The 19,996-nt window shown below is 31.3% G+C and overlaps 1 protein-coding gene and 1 non-coding gene across 2 annotated transcripts in view; both read right to left on the bottom strand.

The window, feature by feature from the left end:
• Positions 1 to 19,996, bottom strand: part of SEMA3D (semaphorin 3D) — a 116,361-nt gene that overhangs the window by 81,431 nt on the left and 14,934 nt on the right. Inside the window, exon 2 of the mRNA XM_049772797.1 lies at positions 13,564 to 13,724. Within this exon, the coding sequence (XP_049628754.1) occupies positions 13,564 to 13,724 (161 nt within the window). The remainder of the gene's footprint in view (positions 1 to 13,563; positions 13,725 to 19,996) is intronic.
• Positions 2,899 to 3,005, bottom strand: LOC126027360 (U6 spliceosomal RNA). Its single transcript, XR_007502251.1, has one exon. It is a non-coding gene; the product is annotated as a U6 spliceosomal RNA (small nuclear RNA).

Below are 19,996 nucleotides of genomic sequence, written 5' to 3'. Positions count from 1 at the left end.
TCTAACAGACTTGCTACTGAAAAATTAGGGGTAAATTATATTCTATTTTTCTTGCAAATCTTACATATTTAGTTGATAACTAAAAAATTTGGTGGGGAGCAAATGTATAAAATATGTATATCTGGAAGTGAAAATTAATGGGTTAATGTTTTTGTTTGTGTTTTGGGGCCAATCCCTTGATGCCCAGAGATTCCTCTTGACTTTGAACTTCTGGTTCACTCCTAGAAAGGTTCAAGGGACAAAACATGGTGCTCGGGATAGAATCCAGGTCATCAATGTGAAAGAAAAAATTCCCGTTTGCAAAAATATTATTCTGATACCATATATATTTTAAACAAAAATGCCCAACAAATTGGTTTCCAAAGTCTATAACTTATCAAGTAAAACATGAAAATATATTTTGTGTTTTTTATAATACCCACAATTAAAATAAAAAATTTTAGAAAATTGATTTTTATACTTGACACTTGGAAAGAGCAAATAGTCATTTAGTTTATATTTTTCTATTATCAAGTGAATATAGATTACATAATGAAAAAATATACTTTAAGAAAATAATAATTTGGGGCTAAAGCAGTGGTACAAGCTGTAGGGCATTTGCCTTGCATGTGCTAACCTAGGACAGACTGAGGTTCGATCCTCTTGCATCCCATATGGTCCCCCAAGCCAGGAGCGATTTCTGAGCCCATACCCAGGAGCAACACTTGAGAGTCACCAGGTGTGGTCCAAAAAATAATAATAATTGACTTGAATTTTAGACAAGTTATCTTGTACAGGAATTGAGGTTCTTTCTTCCTTCTTCTTGACTTATCCAGGTTTGTTCACTAGGACTGTATATAGATTCCAGCACATTGTCAGAAGTGATCCTTAGTCCATTTCCTGACTCCCTACACAGGAAAAAAAAGGTCTTCACTGCCACCATACATATGTCATATAAAATCTTTTAAGTTGTATTTCAAACACACTTTCAGGAGATTCTATTTTAATGAAAATAAGAAAAATTTGTATGAATTTAGAAGTATAGGCTTTGATCTCTTTAAATTACGGATTTTGCTTATTTTGCATCACATTGAAAATTTGTTATTTATTTTTTATTTTGTTTTCTTTTTTTTTTTTTGGACCATACCTGACAATGCTCAGGGTTATGCCTGTTTCTAATGTGCTCAGAGGACAATATGAGTTGGTGAAAATTGAACCAGGGTTGGTTCTGTGCAATGGAGGTACACTATCCACTCTATCTCTCTAGCCCCAATTGCTATTTTCTCCTCGATATTTTTGAAGCTTTTCTTTTCAACTTGAATAGGCAAGATAAAATTACAAATAAAATACTACAATACAGTACCTCTAGCAATTATACTACAATTACAACATATAGCTCATTATAATCTTTCATTATGCAAGGTGAAAAATGTCATACAATTTATTTTTAATTATTTAATCTTCAGCAAGTTATAGAAACAATCAAATGATAAGACCTTGTAACAAGATTCTAAGGACATTCTAATTATATCTACTCATGTTTTATCCTTAGGGAAATAGTTTAATTGACTCAATTTAGGGAGTACAAGTTCAGTCAAATATTCTTTGGCCTAATCCAAATTTGTCAAAACTGCTGATTAAAGCATTAAAAGAAAAGACAACTTGCTCATAAAATCTAATAAAGGACAAAAGCTCAGATATTCCAAAAGATAGGCCTAGTCTATTAAAAGACAGGACCCAAGTCTTGGGATGGTTGTTAAGAGATTTGAACAACATGGCTCTTTATGCCATACAGTACAAGGATCTGAAAAAAAAAGGAACAGAAAATCAATGACTATGATGAGACACAGGAAAATTAAAATCTGATTAAATAATAAGTATTGAAAAATAATGACAGGAGCACAAAGGTAAAACTGATCATTGAAAGTGTATTTCTCAGATATGTGGGGCAAAAAGTTATGAGATTTACATTTAACTGTAGAATTACAAATATGTTAATGATTTATTTTAATTATATACCAGTTTTCATATGAATTAATGAGAACTGCTATAAAATTTAGGTAACAAAAATATATCGATTACTCACATGACATTTTTTGTTAACATTTTTACTAAATAAAAGATTAAATATCATGTATAACTTTTAGGTTAGGCTTATATTTAATAATAGCCAATGTTTCCTCAGTAATTCAGATTACTTTTCTTAACTAATTTAATTATTAATTATTAATTAATATTAATTAATAACTAATTTAACAATGATGAAAATAAATATATGTAGGCATTAAAATTTGCAATTTAAATTATATGATATAATGATGAATCATGTGGCATTATCATAGATATAAAATTTACATATTGTTTTGATACACTACTTTACCTTCTAAAACCCATAGCAAATGTGCCCTCCAGAAACATAGTATTTTACATCAAAGAAGTATAAATTATGTGAGCAAAACTATTTTTAATTATAGCTTTGTCTTCAATACTAATAATAATAGGTTCATAGTAGAACCCAATTATAAAGCTTCATTTTCAATTAGTATATGCAATTCTTTGAATTTTTATTTATAATATTTAACACTGATATATGCCAGTTTTAAACGTAATATATATACATGTATATGTATATATAAACGTAATATATACATATAAATAAAAGTAATATATATGTGTATATACATATATATACATATTTATATATTTGTTTTAGGGTCACACCCGACAGCACTCAGGGGCTACTCCTGGCTCTATGCTCAGAAATCACCCCTGGCAGGCTCGGGAAACCATATGGGATTCTGGGATTCAAACCACTGACCTTCTGCATGCAAGGCAATCACCTTACCACTGTGCTATCTCTCCAGCCCCTTAAAAGTAATATTTTAATTAAAAAAGAAATTAAAGTGACTAAACAGTCTATCAATAAAAGTAAACTTCATGAATTTGCATGTCATCCTCGTGCAGGTGCCATGCTAATCTTCTCTGTATCGTTCCAATTTTAGTATATGTTCTGCCGAAGCGAGCACCAATAAAGGTAAACTTTTTAAAATAATTAAAAATAGGGATAGACTATGCAGAGTGTTTGCCTTGCATGTCACTGACAGAGCTTTGATTTCTAGCATCCCAAATAGAATGTGAGCATCACCAGGAGTAATTCCTAAGGGTAAAACCCAGAGTAATTTCTGAGCATTGTTTTATATGGCTCCCTAAATTTTTTTAAAAATGGTCTTATGCATGCATTATATTGTTTTCTATCTGAATTATTAGCTAGAGATTGGTTTTGTTTAAACTCAACAAAAATACATTTAATTTAGAATTTTTCTTCAGCTAAAACTTCCCTTTGAACTTTTTATTTTCTTTTCTTTGTTTTTTGTTTGTTTGCTTGCTTTTTGGTGATGCTTTTTTTGTGATGCTCAAGGAGATTAAAATTTTTCACTCACAATTGTGCTTCAGAAAGTAAAGTTTTTTGGAATTAATATATCAAAAGTGAAAGATTTATAAAGAAAACTACAAAACACCATTCAAGAAACAATAGATAAAACCATTAGATAGATACACATGACCTAATCATGGGCTGGGTGATTAACATTCTAATATATGGCAATATGTCCTAAATCACTGTAGAGATGTAATTCAACACCTATAATGATATAAATGTCATTTTTCAAATAAATGGATCAAATACTCTTGAATTCATATAAAATAATAAACCTCTAAAAACAGCTAAATAAATCCTTGCAAATTAGATCGTGGCCCTCATTTTCTCCAACTTCAAACTGTATTATAAAGCAGTAACTGTTTAAATATCATAGTATTGTAATAAAAACATAAATAGCATAGATTTAAATATTCTAAAACTTTTCCTCAAACATATGGTCAATTAATATTTGATAAAGGGGCAAGAAATATGAAGTAGAGAAATATGAAGTTAAGTCTTCAGCAAGTGGTATGGGGAAAATTGGTCAACTACATGCAGAAAAGTGAACTAAGACCTCTCTTTAACAAGGTGCTCAAAAGTCAAATCAAAACGCATTAAAAACCGTGCTACCCGACCTGAAACCATAAGATACATAAAGGAAAATGTAGGTAAAACTGTGACATCTGTGACATTGAAACTAAAAGCATCTGCAACGAAAAAAGAAAAAAAACAACACTGTCCAAGCAAGTGGAACCAAAGTAAACAAATGGAACTACATTAAACTAAGAAGTTTCTGCATATCAAAGGAAATGGCTACTAGGATTCTAGTCAATTATCAAAAAATGCCTACAGAATGAGAGAAAATATTCACATAATATACATCTGATAAAGGGTTAATATCCAAGATATAAAAGGCTAAAGGTAGAGTTTAGCAAGAATAAAAGCACCTAACCCTATCCCAAAATAGAGTTAAAATGAACAGATATTTTTTCAGAGAAATTCAGATGAATTCAGAAATTCAAATGTACAAGAAAAAAATTGCTCCACAGCATTACTTCAGAAAGATGTGAATCAAAATAACAATGAGATATCATCTCACACCACAGAGACTGGCACACACATCACAAAGAACAAGAACAACCAATGCTGGCATGGATGCAGGGAAAAAGGGGACTCACATTCACTGCCAGGGAAATTCAGACTGGTACAACTTTTAAAAAACAATATGGATATTCTTCAAAAAGCTAAAAATTGAGTTTTCATTTTAACCAGCAATTCCACTTCTAAGAATATACACTAGGGCCTCAAATACACAATGCATAAAAGCCCTCTGCATCCCTGTGTTCATTAAAATACTATTCACAATAGTCACAACCTGAAACAACTGAGGTGTCCAAGAACAAATAAGTGGGTAAAGAAAATGTGGTATATTTACACCACCACATGCTATGCAGCAGTTAGAAAAAATGAAGTTATGAAATTCACTTACACATGGTTGAGTATAGAGAGTATTATATTGAGCAAAATGAGTCAAAGGGAGAGAGAAAGATATAAAATAACCCCATCCATTTGTGAGATATATGGAAAAAATAGTATCAAAGAAAATAGATATAACAGCCAGGAAGACCAGTCCACCATATAAAGCTTCCTAAAATTAGGGGAGAGTTCTGTTAGGGAAGAAAAAGGACTGCTCTAAAGATGATAGTTGAAAATGATCAATCTGGAAAAGAATTGGATGCTGAAAGATTAAAGTGATAGGCAGCATATCTCTCGCTAACAATATTACTTAACCATAGTGTCTAAAAGGGATCTTGTTAAAGTGAGACAAAGCAAATTGTCTGCCCCACTGGCAGGCAATGGGGAGGCAAAAGAGATTGCAGATATGGATAGTATGTGCAATAGTGAAGTTGAGGTACAATGCATGACAGAAACTTAATTGTAAATAATTTTGTATCTTGAAAAAAATCAACTGTATTATGAACAACCTAGTATCCACAGTTTTAATAAAGTAATTATTAACACAATATAAAAATTAGTGAAAGTGGTCAAAGTATTCGATTATTTTACTCATTTTCTGTTTATAATATTTTTGGAAGGTGGAGAATAGAAAACAGTTTCTTTCACTTGAATGAAAAGTAACCCTGAATTAGTAATAACATTTGGCTTAAAACCCCCTAGGGTAAACACTACTTACATGCCATGAAAGGTGCTTTGATGGGACCTTTGGATGCATTGGCAGTTGAACATTCAGTTTGTGGGGCATTGTAGATGAATTTCTAATGGATGAGTTTCAATGTAAACAGAGTTTAGACTCAGTGATATTATATGCACTCTATCTACCAGAACCTGCTCATAAAAAATGTACTTTCTAGTTTTCATTGAAAAGAAAGGTGGCAATGCTCAGAAATTAACATGGTAAAATTGATAACTGTCTCCAGAAAAATAATAAAAACAGAGATCAAATAAATTCAGTCTCACTGCAGGAAAGAAGATGGGCAACTTAGAAGAAAAAAGCAATATTTCTGGCAAGGCCAAATACTGAAGAAATGTGATCTCTCTAAAAGTAAGAATAGAAAAGAAACTTTTTTAATGTAGCCTTCACCCTTTCTCCCATTGTACTACTATTGAGAAGTCTTTTACTGTGTTTGATAGTCTTGGGGGAAGACAAGGATCATTAGAGCAAAAAGAGAAGTCTATTAATTCTCTCTATTCCAGAGCTACCTCCGCCACACACACACATGATGTGCACAAGCAGGGACAGGTAGAGGGAGAGTAGGTTGGAAATTATTATCCTAGACTTGACTTACTAATTACTAGATAATAACTGCTTAGTCGCTAAAGTGTGACCCATGAGTAATAAAACTTGTAGAATTATGGAGCAATGGAACAGGCTGAAGAGGGTCATAAATAGAAATAGTTCATTGAAAGGGAGTTAGGGAAGAAAAAAAAAGTTTATTATTATATTTCACGAGTTGGCATACTAGTTGCTGTTAGATAAGTAACTAAAATAAATAATTGCAGTTTCAGCATGAATTTATCTTTCAATGGTCTATTTGTCTTTTTATAAAGTCCACTTGAAAATCAAAGAAGAAAAAAGGAAACCAAGAAGCAAATGCTTGAATAACAGTGCTTAGTTTAATAAATCATCCCCTCTGAGACCTGTTTGCTTCCATACTATTCTGAAGCTCACTCCACCCAGTATGGTTTGAATTGCTTCCAAATGAATAACATTTTCAGGTGGAAGGCTACCAACAATTCATTAACTCAAAAGCTAAACTAAGAAACATTACCAAACAAAGTACATGACTGATATATTTTTAACTTCATCTATGATTGAGAGGAGGGAAAGTGATAGAGACAGAGAGATGAAGAGAGAGAATTCCACCTTGTATTTAGTATCCCACAGTTTATAGGAAAAGGACTCTAGACTTTATATAAACTATTTCTAGGTCTAATTAAGACTGATTAAGGTAGAGAAAGTCCATTTTTAATCACAGTTACAAGTGCTATGCAGTTACAAATCATTTGTTTAGAAACCATGGGTGTGTACACGTCTCTATTCTATTACTATGATGTCTACACCAAGCAGGTTTACAAATGCATCACTTATAAATAAATAATAAATTAATGTAAAATATATTTGTATCACTTTCTTAAGAACTATAAGAGTGTATAAAGATGCACACATATTTCAACTAATTGTGTGTGTGTGTATATATATATATATATATATATATATATATATATATATATTTCTCTGATTTAAGAGATGGTGAAAGGATGCTTAATCCTAGGGCTAATTTAAACTGTGAGAAAAATATTTTGGCAGGGGGAAATAATTGAAGTAGATTTCTTTCTACACATTTTTCCTCTATCTAACTAAACAAGAAAATAATAAGCATTTTGTGAACTATTTAAATTAATCACTACCAATAATATTAATAATCTAATATTATTGAATTATATAGAACTACTTCAAATTATATTATAATATTTGATCCTCTTCTCTCCCTGAATTCTTGTGATGTGTAATCTCTCTAGTTTGGAAATTATAAAAAGGATTTTTTTATATAGAACAAATTTACCTATGTAAATTTACATATTCTTTGACTTCCTATCTGGGACATAAGGAGTGACAAGAAAAAGAATAGAGTATTCCATTGCATTAAAATGTTAATTTCCAAAACATTCAAATTATTTTTATTAAAAACTAAAGAAACACAAGTAAAATAGGACACAAAAATAGAATAGTTTACTAAACATGTATCCCATTTTATTCCACAAATGCTGAAAATAGGTTACATATAACCATGATTGACAAATGCAAATTAACCCAAGTGACATTACTTTATATACAGTTCTGTTGGAAATATATTTAATGTTGCCTAAATACATTTATATATTTAAATTTTTAATATGTTCTTTGTAAATTAGATTTTTTTTATAATTTAGGGGGAGCCTCCCAGCTGCTACTCAGGAGGCCTAGAATTCCCTCCAAGAAATTCTGGGCAATCTAGACCATTGCTCATTACAAGAGTCAATAAAACACTGTTTCCTGAGTTCTGTGGTGCCAGGGATGGCCCAAACTATCTTGGAAGTTTTCAGGACTTCTATGACCACAAGCAAGTGGTGCTTGAGAACCTTTCATGTTGTTCCCAGGGATTTTTCAGGAAACATTTGGTGCCAAGCATAGAATAAATTCTTCCACATACAAAATGTATTTTAGCCTCTGCACTATTTTTCTAGTCCTGAATTTTATGATAATTGTTAAACGCACTCTATAGAAAAATGATGAAATTTTTAATATTTTACATTATCATGCAAACTACTCTATCCAACAATTCCAACCCCAACAAAAGTTAAAACATTTATGAGATAAAATTAACAGGTCTGAAGAGATATAAAAAAGTAGTTTTTTTAAATCTCATTATAAATCATGAAACAAGTATATTAAAAAGAAACTCTTACATAAACATAATTATTTTTAATCTTGTAATATATTTTTAACAATACATGGCAGAGAAACAATAATTTTAAGAATTTTCAATTGAATGAAAATTTTCCAAGACTATATTCTGAAATTAAATTAAATCTCTACATATAATTTTACTTGTTGAGGGTTTATCTTTATAATGATCTCATATACAATATAAACCTTCTTTGGTATTATCTAGATAAATTTTTTATTTATGTTTGCCTCCAGTAACTTACAATATTAAAAATATCTTTCCGTAAGTGAATCACTCTTACTGAAACTTACATTCCACTTTCTCACGCCAAGTATAGTGATCAATGTGATTACTGATTATTAAATATTTCAATCAACTTAGATGTTTATTAAAGCAGGAAAATATTTGAATTATTTTTTGTTTTTGTTTTTGTTTCTCGACCACACCTGGTGACGCTCAGGGGTTCATCCTGGCTATGAGCTCAGAAATCGCTCATGGCTTGGAGGACCTCATGGGACACCAGGGGATGGAACAGCGTTCCGTCGCCTTACACCCTGCACCACCGCTACGGCTCCCCTTGAATTCTTTTGACTTTAAGAATCCCGGTATCCCATATGGTCTCCCGTGCCTGCCAGGAGCTATTTCTGAGCAGACAGCCAGGAGTAGCCCCTGAGCATCACCGGGTGTGGCCCAAAAACCAAAAAGAAAAAAAAAAGAAGAAGAATTGTCATTGACATTTTTCTCACCAAGAAGATGTGAAGGACCCTGAATAGGCGATATGCAATTGCCATACATACAAAAATAATTAAAATTTAATGATAACTAGCATTATTTTATTAGTTTTAGTAGATAACAGTGTCTACTAAGAGTCGAGAACCATAGAGAGAAAAAGACAGTAAGTGAAAGAGTCATATTAAATAAATTTCTTCAAGATAACAAAGAAATGAGCAAGAATTTGAAAAATAATTTCAGGAAGTTTTAACAGTACAGATTTTGCAAGTGATTAAATTTTTTTGTCTTTTTTTTATTCTTTTTGGTTGTTTAGGGGCCACAACCGGCAGCGCTAAGGGGTTCCTCCTGGTTTTGACTCAGAAGTCACTCTTGGCGGGCTCGGGGGACCGTAGGGGACGTCGGGATTCGGGGGACCATAGGGGACGTTGGGATTCGAACTGCAGTCTGTTTGAGTCAACCAAATACAGGGCAGGCACCTTACCCTAGACCATTTCCACTGTTAATTTTTGATATAATAAACAGGGTAGTTAGTTATAAGAGAGAGAAAAAAGTGAGGGAAAGTGATTATAGAGGGGTCAAAGAAAATTATATATATATATATATATATATATATATATGATACTGCAAATAAAGTAGGAGGAATCAAGATCTTAAACATAAATATAAATAATTGAATTATCATTAAAGTGTATAACATCAAAAGTAGGGCAAAGAATTAATATAGGGATTAAGCTGCTTCCTTTCAAGGGGCTGATTCAATGTCCAACACTGACTACATGGTTTATTACTTTGAGAATAAAATTGGAAACAGTCACTCAGCATTCTCTTCTGGGTGTTTATCTAGAAAAATGCAAAATAAGCAAACTAGTGAATAAAAAATACCTGTCAAGTTATAAACTGAGAATAGAAATCATTCTAATGGCCAGGTTCATTGAACTAATAAGAAAATAAAGATTAACTTTTACAAAATAAGCCCAGTTAAATACTGTTGTTATGTTTTTACACTAGAAGAAAATATTGTAATGTGTGCTGCCTTATCAGTTTGGTCTGGCAATTGAAGCTTTCAGAGTGGTTTGTACAGTTTCAAACCCATACCTTTGCTTGAAATATGGTCATTTCTGGTAGGTTTTACGTATGCCATTCAATTTAATGTTGGGGAAATAAAATATTAAATCGATGTTGAATTCTGTCCCAAAGAGAAATCCTTGAGATATTTCTTATACGGAGAGAGACCTTGTGCAACTTTGGAAAAATCTACTTAAATTAGACTCCCAACTGTGACGAGTGTTTACACTTCCTTTAGGTCTACTAACATTCTCTATATAACTTAGTATTAAAAATAAATAAATCAGCCTTGTTAGTTCTCTAAATATCATTTTTAAAACTTAATCCACTAGATTTTATTTTACTTACAAGTAGAGATACACTAAAATTTTGTAATGTTTTTCTATATTCAATTATTAGTCACTATTTGAGAGTATACTAATGCCATTCATTGTACTGGACTCAAAATCTAAGCAGAGGAAAACAAGGTATTTATTTCTGGGTGCTTCATAAAAATTATCACAATGTTTTCAGTGATTCCACACTAAATACTTGTGGTAATTATGAAATGATAATGACTATCTTTCCATAAGCATAGCCTTTTGACAAAAGTCTCAAGGAAACATATATCCTAAATGTTAATACTTCAACTGAATTTTTTTTAATTTCCCAGAGGATAAAATTCCCAACAAGTAACTCATAACTCAATTATGTGTTGTAGATTGCTTTAACTCTAAAGAGTACAAAGGGTATCCTTCAGTTCCACAGAGTCCCAACATGTGTGGTTTCTTCCACAGAGGAGTCTGGATTTCTGCCGAGGGGCATTGAGCCAGTGCAAACCACATAAGTCTAAACACTGCTGAAGTACTATATCTTGATGCTTATTTGCTACTGTGAAGTACCTTTTAGCACTGCAATGATTTATATAATTTAAAAACGTAGATACCTACATAAACATGAATGCTTACCTCTTCATATATAACTCTTATATAAATAATAAGCATTATGTTATAACTAAATATCATCAGCAAGTCAGACTCTAGCATAGAAGTTGATTTTATGTGCTCAAAATTTGCTTATGTATGTAATAGTATAAGGGAAATCAATATTTCATAAATATTTATTTTGTTAAATATTAACACATTTCAAGCATGGAATATGGCCAAAGAGAGAGAGAGAAGCTTAAAATAGTCACAGAAGGAAGTTATGCTATCAGAATTTATTTTAAGTGATGATCTAATACTCTCAGTTCAGATAAGTGGACATTTTCTTCCATTCCCTGAAGGCAGTGAGCACCAAAAAAAAAAAAAAGAAAAAAGAAAAAAAGAAAGAAAGAAAAGAAAAAGTAAAGAAAAAAGAAAGAAAGAAAGAAAGAAACACATCAAATTCTTTTTTGCTCTCACACAAAAACTTACCCATATTTGGAAAAAGATGTTCTTAACTATATTTTAAAGGAAAAGTTCAAAAATTGATGATAATTTTCTTTGATATAGTTTATGAAAAAAGTCATATCATATCAAAACATTGACTGTTGATTAAAGTATTGGTAGATAGCATCATTACGTTCTCCTAGTAAAGATTTATTTTTTTTTACTCACTAGTCGCATATTAAGTGTTCACCTATTACCTGTGGCTATTCACCACCACTAACAAGTGACCACCTTAATGGACCGTGAAGAACATGTTCATTATCACAGAGTTTTAGGTGGGCTGACCATTCCTTAATGACTTTCGGGAAGATTTTGTAATGGAAGGTAAATTATGCTCAAACAAACAGACCATTCTGTATGCCTCAGGCTCACCGGTGCACCTGGCCTTGGCTACAATTCCTATTTGAATTCTTAAAGTTCACACCTCCACTGTCCAAATCACATTCTATCAAAGGAAGCAGACACACACAAAAATGAAACTATGGTATTGGCCAGAATTTTCAATGCTGGTCATGATGTGAACCACTTTATAGTATGGTGGATATGGTGGATGAATATGAGTTATCACAAGACTTATTTGTCGTCTAAATATTTATAAAAAAAACAAACTTACTCTTTCTTTAGTGAAAATATGGAAAACATGTATAAAAATGCTAAATTAAATGGTTAAAGAAGCATTAAATACAATGTTTTTAATGCAAGTACCAATTAAACAATATAAAAACAAATGGAGGTATACTTTTGTATTCAAATATAAAAATGTGAACTAAAATATTTAAAAATATATAATTATTAAAAATAATTTAAAAGGGTTATAGTAGTACTTGTAGATGAATTTTCTAGGATGCTTCAAGATTAAAAAATAATCTGTAAACAATTATTTGTAAATAAAAAGAAATAATTATCTGGGGCCTGTGAGGTGGCGCTAGAGGTAAGGTGTCTGCCTTGCAAGCGCTAGCCAAGGAAGGACCGCAGTTCGATCCCCCAGCATCCCATATGGTCCCCCCAATCCAGGGGCGATTTTTGAGTGCTTAGCCAGGAGTAACCCCTGAGCATCAAACGAGTGTGGCTCCAAAAACGAAACAAAACAAAAAAGAAAGAAAGAATTATCAGTTGAATGTTGAGAACCACTGACCTGAAACCTTGCAGTGCTATTATATGTCAGAATAATTTAGAAAGATAATAGAAAGAAATGATAAAAATGAGTCATAAATTATATCTTATCTACCAGTTTTTCAGACCCCTTTAGCCTTCATATTAATTTTATGCATAGATATTGATATTGCTAATAATAATCTATTTGATCTAAACTGTGATATTTTCTTTGTGGATCACAAATGATAATGTGTGGACAATAATAATGATAAAGTGTAAAATGGCATCATTTTAGATCATTATACTGTTGTAAATATGGTAGGAAACATCTTTAAATAATTATATATATACATATATGTATGTATGTATTTCCTTTTAGTAATAAAAGTCCTCCTAATAGCCAGAGATGAAGCATAAATATTAACCTTCTTTTTATAAATATTAATAGGCCATTTTAGAAAATTCTTTAGTTTTAAAATAAATGTGTGCTTAAAAAATCAGTGATAAATCACTACCATAGCCACACTATTAACTAAAATATGCTATGTTCTCTAAACTGAAAGTTAATAATCCAATTTTTAATTCATACAAAGGAAACTTAAACCTTTGACAGATAGGTAATATGACATTTTAGTATGAAGCATTATTTCTAATCTATTGTCTAGAAACTATTTTTATGCTTGTGATTCTTATTTTTGAAGATTTAATATTATATTCATTTAAGTCTAACAAAGAATATGTACATGTATTTAAACTGAAAATATACAAACTATATATAGAGGTAATATAGTCCATCTTTGTGATTTCATATGTATAGAAATTACTACATTTTGTATTGAATCTTCTAAAATAAAATAAAGGGAAGAATATAGGTGAAAATATATAAATCTAGCCAACCATTTACAAGTAAACTGACCTTCTTAAAATTTTTGTTTAAGTCAACCAGACTGAGCAGGAAGATATGGTCCTTGGCTCCCAGAAGTAGCCTGCCTCTCTCCTCATCTAAAAGAATGGTTTGGAAATCCAGTCCTTCTGATGAACCCAAAAAGGGGATACAGCTATTTGAAAGCAGCAAATCTATAGAAAAGTACATAAAGAGATAAAGATAAGATTCTTAATAAACAATTAGTTTTTCAAAGGCATTAAATGTCCAACATTGCAAAAACATATAAACAGCATGATAGTGCCAATTTATGCAAATATATAGAATATACTTGCTTATAAAAAGATATATATTAAAATAATTGTATTGATAAAATATTTATAACTAAAATTAATATGAAAATCGTTACAATATACAAATACAGAAGCAACTATATTCTAAATTTTTGTTTCTACATTATTAGAAATTAAAGGTATTAGAACACAGTCACAATGTCTGATTTTGCTCAGCTCCATAGACTCACTCTATTCTCAAAAGAGACGTAAAACAAGCTGTGAAAAATTATTAGTTCATGGGTCATGCAACTGGAAGCTGGATATTTTGAGAAAAGAGACAGGCCAAGTCCCTGGCTCACTGAAGCCATGTCAGTTGTATGCATCACCCCAAATTGCCACTGCGTCAATGGCCCTGCTTTACCACTCATCACAGCTGTCTGCACAGACTCGGACCAAATTCCAGGTATGAAAGTATTTGGGGTGACATCACAAAGACTTTTTCGGAGTGCATGAATTCTTCTCATGCCTTCTCAAACTTTTGGAAACCCTGAAAACTAAAAATATGTCTCACAGAAACTTGTGCAATAGTGCTTAGAATTCCTCAAATTAGCAGCACACTACAACTCCATATTTTTAATACCGTCAGCCCATAGGAACGCACCGACTTAGACAAATTTGATTTCAATGTGTACCTGAAAGCATTTAATGTTTTGAAACAAAAGAAGTAGCAGAATGATGCTATAGCAACAAGAGCTTACTAAATCTTTTGACAATGATCTAGTGACCTAATTGTAAGATACAATAATTTTCAAAAATTGTTTTCATACTGTACTCTTTAATTCTTTTTCTTTTTTCTTTTTTAATTTCTTAATGATTTGACTCCCACATAACTTTTAAAGTGTATCATGATAAATTTTGTCAACTATGTGATAGTGGCCTTTAAATAAAGTAATTCATATACCAGAAGACCTGACAACTGAAAACAAAAGCATACCCCATAAAAGTTATAGTATCTGCAATATTGCTTGAATTTCTGGACTATGTAGCTACATTTATGGTCATAAAACAACTCCATTTTTTCACAATACTGTAAATCCCTGTAAAATCACACCAATTTATATGCCAATGTTTCTCTGAAGTGACTATATGTTGAACAATGAAAGAAAAGAGGTAACATAATGGTAAACAAGCTCCTGATATTTCTGTAGATTGCTTATTGACCTCATTGGAGATAAAATAGTTTTTACAAATTTGCTTGTTGCTGTGTACATTTTTTCTTTTTTTCTTCTTTTCTTTTTTGCTCCCACTTACCTTGAAACAACTATGCATTGATCAACTGCAACTGCATTGATCAACTCTGTCAATGATGTAATTACATCATCTTTAAATAAATGAAATTAAATTAAAAATAAAGTATGCATAAAACAGAGTACAAAGATAACATCAAAAAAAGAAATTATCAATAAAATATTTGAAAAAATGATTAATATTTGCATTAAAGTTTGCCTAAGAAATAAATAAATATTCTCCCTGTTTTGCTTTTGATATTCTTTATCTAGTGCTCTTCTTTAGTAATTATACTATGACTATTGTATATATTCATGAACATAAAAAATAAAATAAATACTACAAATAGTATTATGAAAGAGATGAGCCTATATTAGTAATTGAATCACAATTTGATATTGTAAAGGAAATCAAAATGAATTTAAGCAAATTTAAACATTCATAAATTTAAACATTTAATTATGTAAAGGTAAAAGCAAATGTCCCAAAGTCACAAAATTAGAAAATTAGAACATTGATCCAGTATATTACAAATACTTGTCTATAAGTCTTACCACTTTAATTTATTTGTGATATAAATAAATTATAATATAAATTTAGGTCTGGGTATTAATAAGCCATTTTTTCAACGAACTTTAGAAAAATGTGTTTTCAGTTCTTATTATTTTTAACAAGCTTTCAAGAGATAGTGGCATGAATTACTTTTTGATTTCATTATGTTGCTGGATTTTAAAACTATGGGAGATAATTAAAATAAATGAAATAAATGGCCTTTAGTTTGAGTTAGACCTGGTTTTACATAACCCTCTAGTACTTCTTGGTGTAGCCCTGGTGGCCAAAAATACTTCCAGAGGTGACTATAGTCTCTCTAAGTTTTCACTGGGAGACCACTACTTAGAAATAGTTAAATCATTATTTTCAATTAATTTATATTAATTAATTAGCTAAAAATAAAAAGTATATTGATAAAGGTATATTAAAAGTTTCGTGGAAGCTTTGAAGCTCTATAAAATTGCTATGAGAACCTAAATTAAAAGGCTACGTATTCCACCAAGTATTGACTTTGTCATTATTTTACTTTTGAGAATTGCTGATATTCTTCTTTATAACTTATAGTGATTATTTTTCTTAGTCCCTGAGCTAGATTTGTATCCTAGTTTTGAAAAAACAAAAAAATAGTATGCTAGATACCATAATACCTGAAATTCCAAGTGAGTATTGCTTCCAAATTATAAATATCTTGTTAATAAAAATTTAAACTATAAAACTGCTTTCCCATTAAACTAAGTATAACTTTCATAGTTTTCTTTAACCAGACACAATAGAATAATATATTCTAACATCTAAAAATGGACTAAACCTATTTTTGCTTGGTTAATATCCCTTAAGTATTGTATATCGTTTAAAAAGAACTGAAGAGAAAAAAGTGGAATGAAAAGAACAGATAAAATAAAACAGATCTAGACAGCATGAGAAAACATTTCATATGGTCTTTATTTAAGCAATTATATATCTCCTAAATTTAATTTAATTTTATTGAAATTGTTGTGATTTGCAAAGTCCTTCATAGTTGGGTATCAGACATATAATGATTCAGGGCCAATCTATCACCAGTGTCAACCTCCCTCCACCTATGTTCCCAGAATGTACCTATACACCACTCTTTGCCCCACCTGGCTGTTAGTATAAAAGTCCTATTATAAGTTTAGCTTGTTAAGAGTTTGAGTCTCTTTATTCCATTGTTATTGACTCTGCCTTGAAGGCTGCTAGGGATCAAAACTGGGTAGGCCATATGGAAGGCAAATGTCCTACCCACTATGCTATCTCTTGGCTCCCAAGGAAGTGATATTTAAAAAATGCAAAGGAACACTTGTTCCAGACAGAAAAGATGTAATGTTATACAGATTTAGATCCTTGTATGCAATACTTGCATGCTGTGTTATTTTTAACAGATATTTTTTATTCTGAATTATAACCTCTATCAGAGCAAACACCATTATTTATTTTTCAATGCCCACCACTTAGCTCAGTTATGAGACAAATTAAACAAACTGAAACATGTTTGTGGGACTGAAATTATGACAGTAGTTTATTTGTGGGAATATGTCATGCAGTGATAAATGAGGTTCATAGCCAAGGTTTAAGATGTCAAACTGAAGGGTTTCATTCTTACATAGATAGGCAAAATATTTTATAAAGAAATGAGACAAAAATAACAGTTTAGAATAGTAAAACTCTTTACAATTAATATTCAAAATGAAATCAACAAAAGTGATTGTTGATGAATCAACAAAAAAAGACACTACCCAGAAATTTCTAAAAATAGTGCCTAATTTTTGACAATTACTTTCTTGGTTAGGGGAAAAAGATTTAATAATCTTTAATGCCATTTTTTGTTTGTTTAAATTCTTTAGACTTTACAGTGAGGAAAATATAAATTTTATATAGTTAATTACTTTATTTTACATAACCAATTCTATTGGGGTTAATTTCAAACAAATATGACAAGGAAAAACAGCTGCAAAAATAGTGGCTAACCTAACATATTATCAATTTCAAAATGATTTAATATTGCCTTGTGATAATGTTAGCATCAAAATGATTAAAGTATGCTTTGCCAATTCTTTGTAGCCAAACTAAATAGTTAGACTTAGGCATTACACATGAAAATTTCTCAGGCTGACACACAGATTTTAAAAGACCTTGAAACAAGGATTGGAACAGGTTCACTCTACTCCAAGGAGCTTATCTTTCTTGCATTTCTGCCAAACCAAGCAAAGTCATTTTTGTTTTCAGAGGATCATCAACCGAAGTCCAGGGGAAAATATGTTAAATTGAGAGCATGCATCTTAACACCTAAAATGAATATACCCCCAGGAGTTTAACAATCACAAAGGGATACTGGCTCTGCAGGCAGAAAACTCATGAAAGTTAAAACTAATATCTTGGCAGTACATTTCAGAGCTCTATTTTCTTTCTAAAGTGGCAGTTCTCAAACATGTGATTTTTTTGGACTGTCCACAGATTATGCTGCTTTTGAAGAGAAATTATTTTGCTTTGCTTCATTCTCCCTTGCGTAGAAGGGGTGAGTATATTGCTTCACAAGTGGAACTCAATGGCCTTTTCTGCACTTCTTAAAATACTAGCAGCATTTACCTTTGAATCTTAAATACATTCTTTTTTTGCCCTACCAAAACCTTTGACCTAATCTGCCACAACTGTTCCTTTCCACCATTCCTTTCAGCAATTCATTGTCTTATAACCTTACTTTCAATTTGGAATCACACTCATAACCTCATAAACAAGGTCCTTAAATATTCATTCTTGTTCTAGAAATATACCGACAAATCTACAATTCTTATTAGTTCTGAAAGTAATAAAGTAAATATATGATTAATCAATTATTTAATTATTGGAATTTAAGTGGGGTTTATACAGATCTCCTATCTTCATCAGCAATCCACAAAATATTATTATTTACTGGATAGTTCTGATATTCAAGAATCCTATTAACTATGTGCCATCAAATATTTGTTCATATAGGTGAATACTTTTAAAGTCTGAGGTATTAATTTCTTTAGGTATCTTTTGGAAAGTTATAGGGAAATATGTATGATCCCTATATCAGTTAATAAACACACTTAGAATATTAAAATATTTCTAGCACAAATATGCTAATGATTCCCCCAATAAAAATTAATTTTCAGGGAGAGAGTGATAATACAGTGATAATTCAGTGGGAAGGCACTTGCACTGCGTGTTATAGTCCACTTGCATTCAATATATACAGCCTCACATATGGTCTGAGCACCTGCAGGAATGAGACTTCAGGATTAAACCCTGATCACTGAGGGTGTGGCCGCAGAATCTGCAATTCTTACCGGTGATCTTATTTGACAAATCCAGAGAAATGAAGAATGATTGAGTGGGCTTCAATAAATTTAATGAGACTTAGTGGCAGAGTCCAGATACAAGGAATTTCCTTATAGCAATAAACAGGAAAGTCTAAATATTCCACAACTGAGCTTCTATTTTGAAATAAATTTTGTTCTGAAAAGATTCTTTGTACTCTTTTAGATTATTTGTCCCTTAATACAATTGTTAATTCAGACTGGAGAAATATTTGACCTGATGATCTAGAATTTTTCCTCTTCACCCCAGAAAGGAAGGGAGTGGTTAGTCACATGGAATCTAATAAATTTGGGATTAAGAAACACAGACTTCCTCCTTGTTTGTTAAATTAACAAATACCAATATACTTGAAATTCTGAATTTATTGCCAGAAATCTTGAACTGGGTGTACATGTCAATTTTCACACAAGAAACTTGATAGCTAAAACATGGCTTCCCCCATTCATAAAGAATGCTCAATAGGGATATGTGTTTCTCTCTTTACTAAAAAAAAAATGCTGTGAAAAGCAAATTTCATGGAGCAGAAACAAAGATGTTATGATAAACTAAGTAAACTTTATAGCACAAAATGGGTCTAGATCAAAACTAGAACTTACTACTGCAAGATATTCAGCATACATTTTCTGCCCTGTTTCCTCTAGAAAATTAACAGTACATTAGTAGAGACAATGTAGAAATTTTTGAATAGGGACAAATCTCCAATATATTCTCTGTATGGCTGTCTCTGTAAATTCTGGTTTGTTTTGTTTGGGCCACACTACGTGGTGTTCAGAGCTTACTCCTTGCTCTGCTATCAGTGGCCATTCCTTAACATGCTAGGGGTCAGTTCATATTCAGTGCAGAGTATCATCATAAACCATATGCAAGGCAATCTTCTTACCTCAGTGCTATTTCTCCAGCCAAAATTTTCCCTATACATGAATGGACATGGAGACTATCATGCTGAGTAAAATGAATCAGAGAGAGACAGACACAGAATAGTCTCACTTATC

The sequence above is a fragment of the Suncus etruscus genome, chromosome 1 (assembly GCF_024139225.1).
Source record: "Suncus etruscus isolate mSunEtr1 chromosome 1, mSunEtr1.pri.cur, whole genome shotgun sequence".
NCBI lineage: Eukaryota > Metazoa > Chordata > Mammalia > Eulipotyphla > Soricidae > Suncus > Suncus etruscus.
This window is presented reverse-complemented; position numbering and strand designations above follow the sequence as displayed.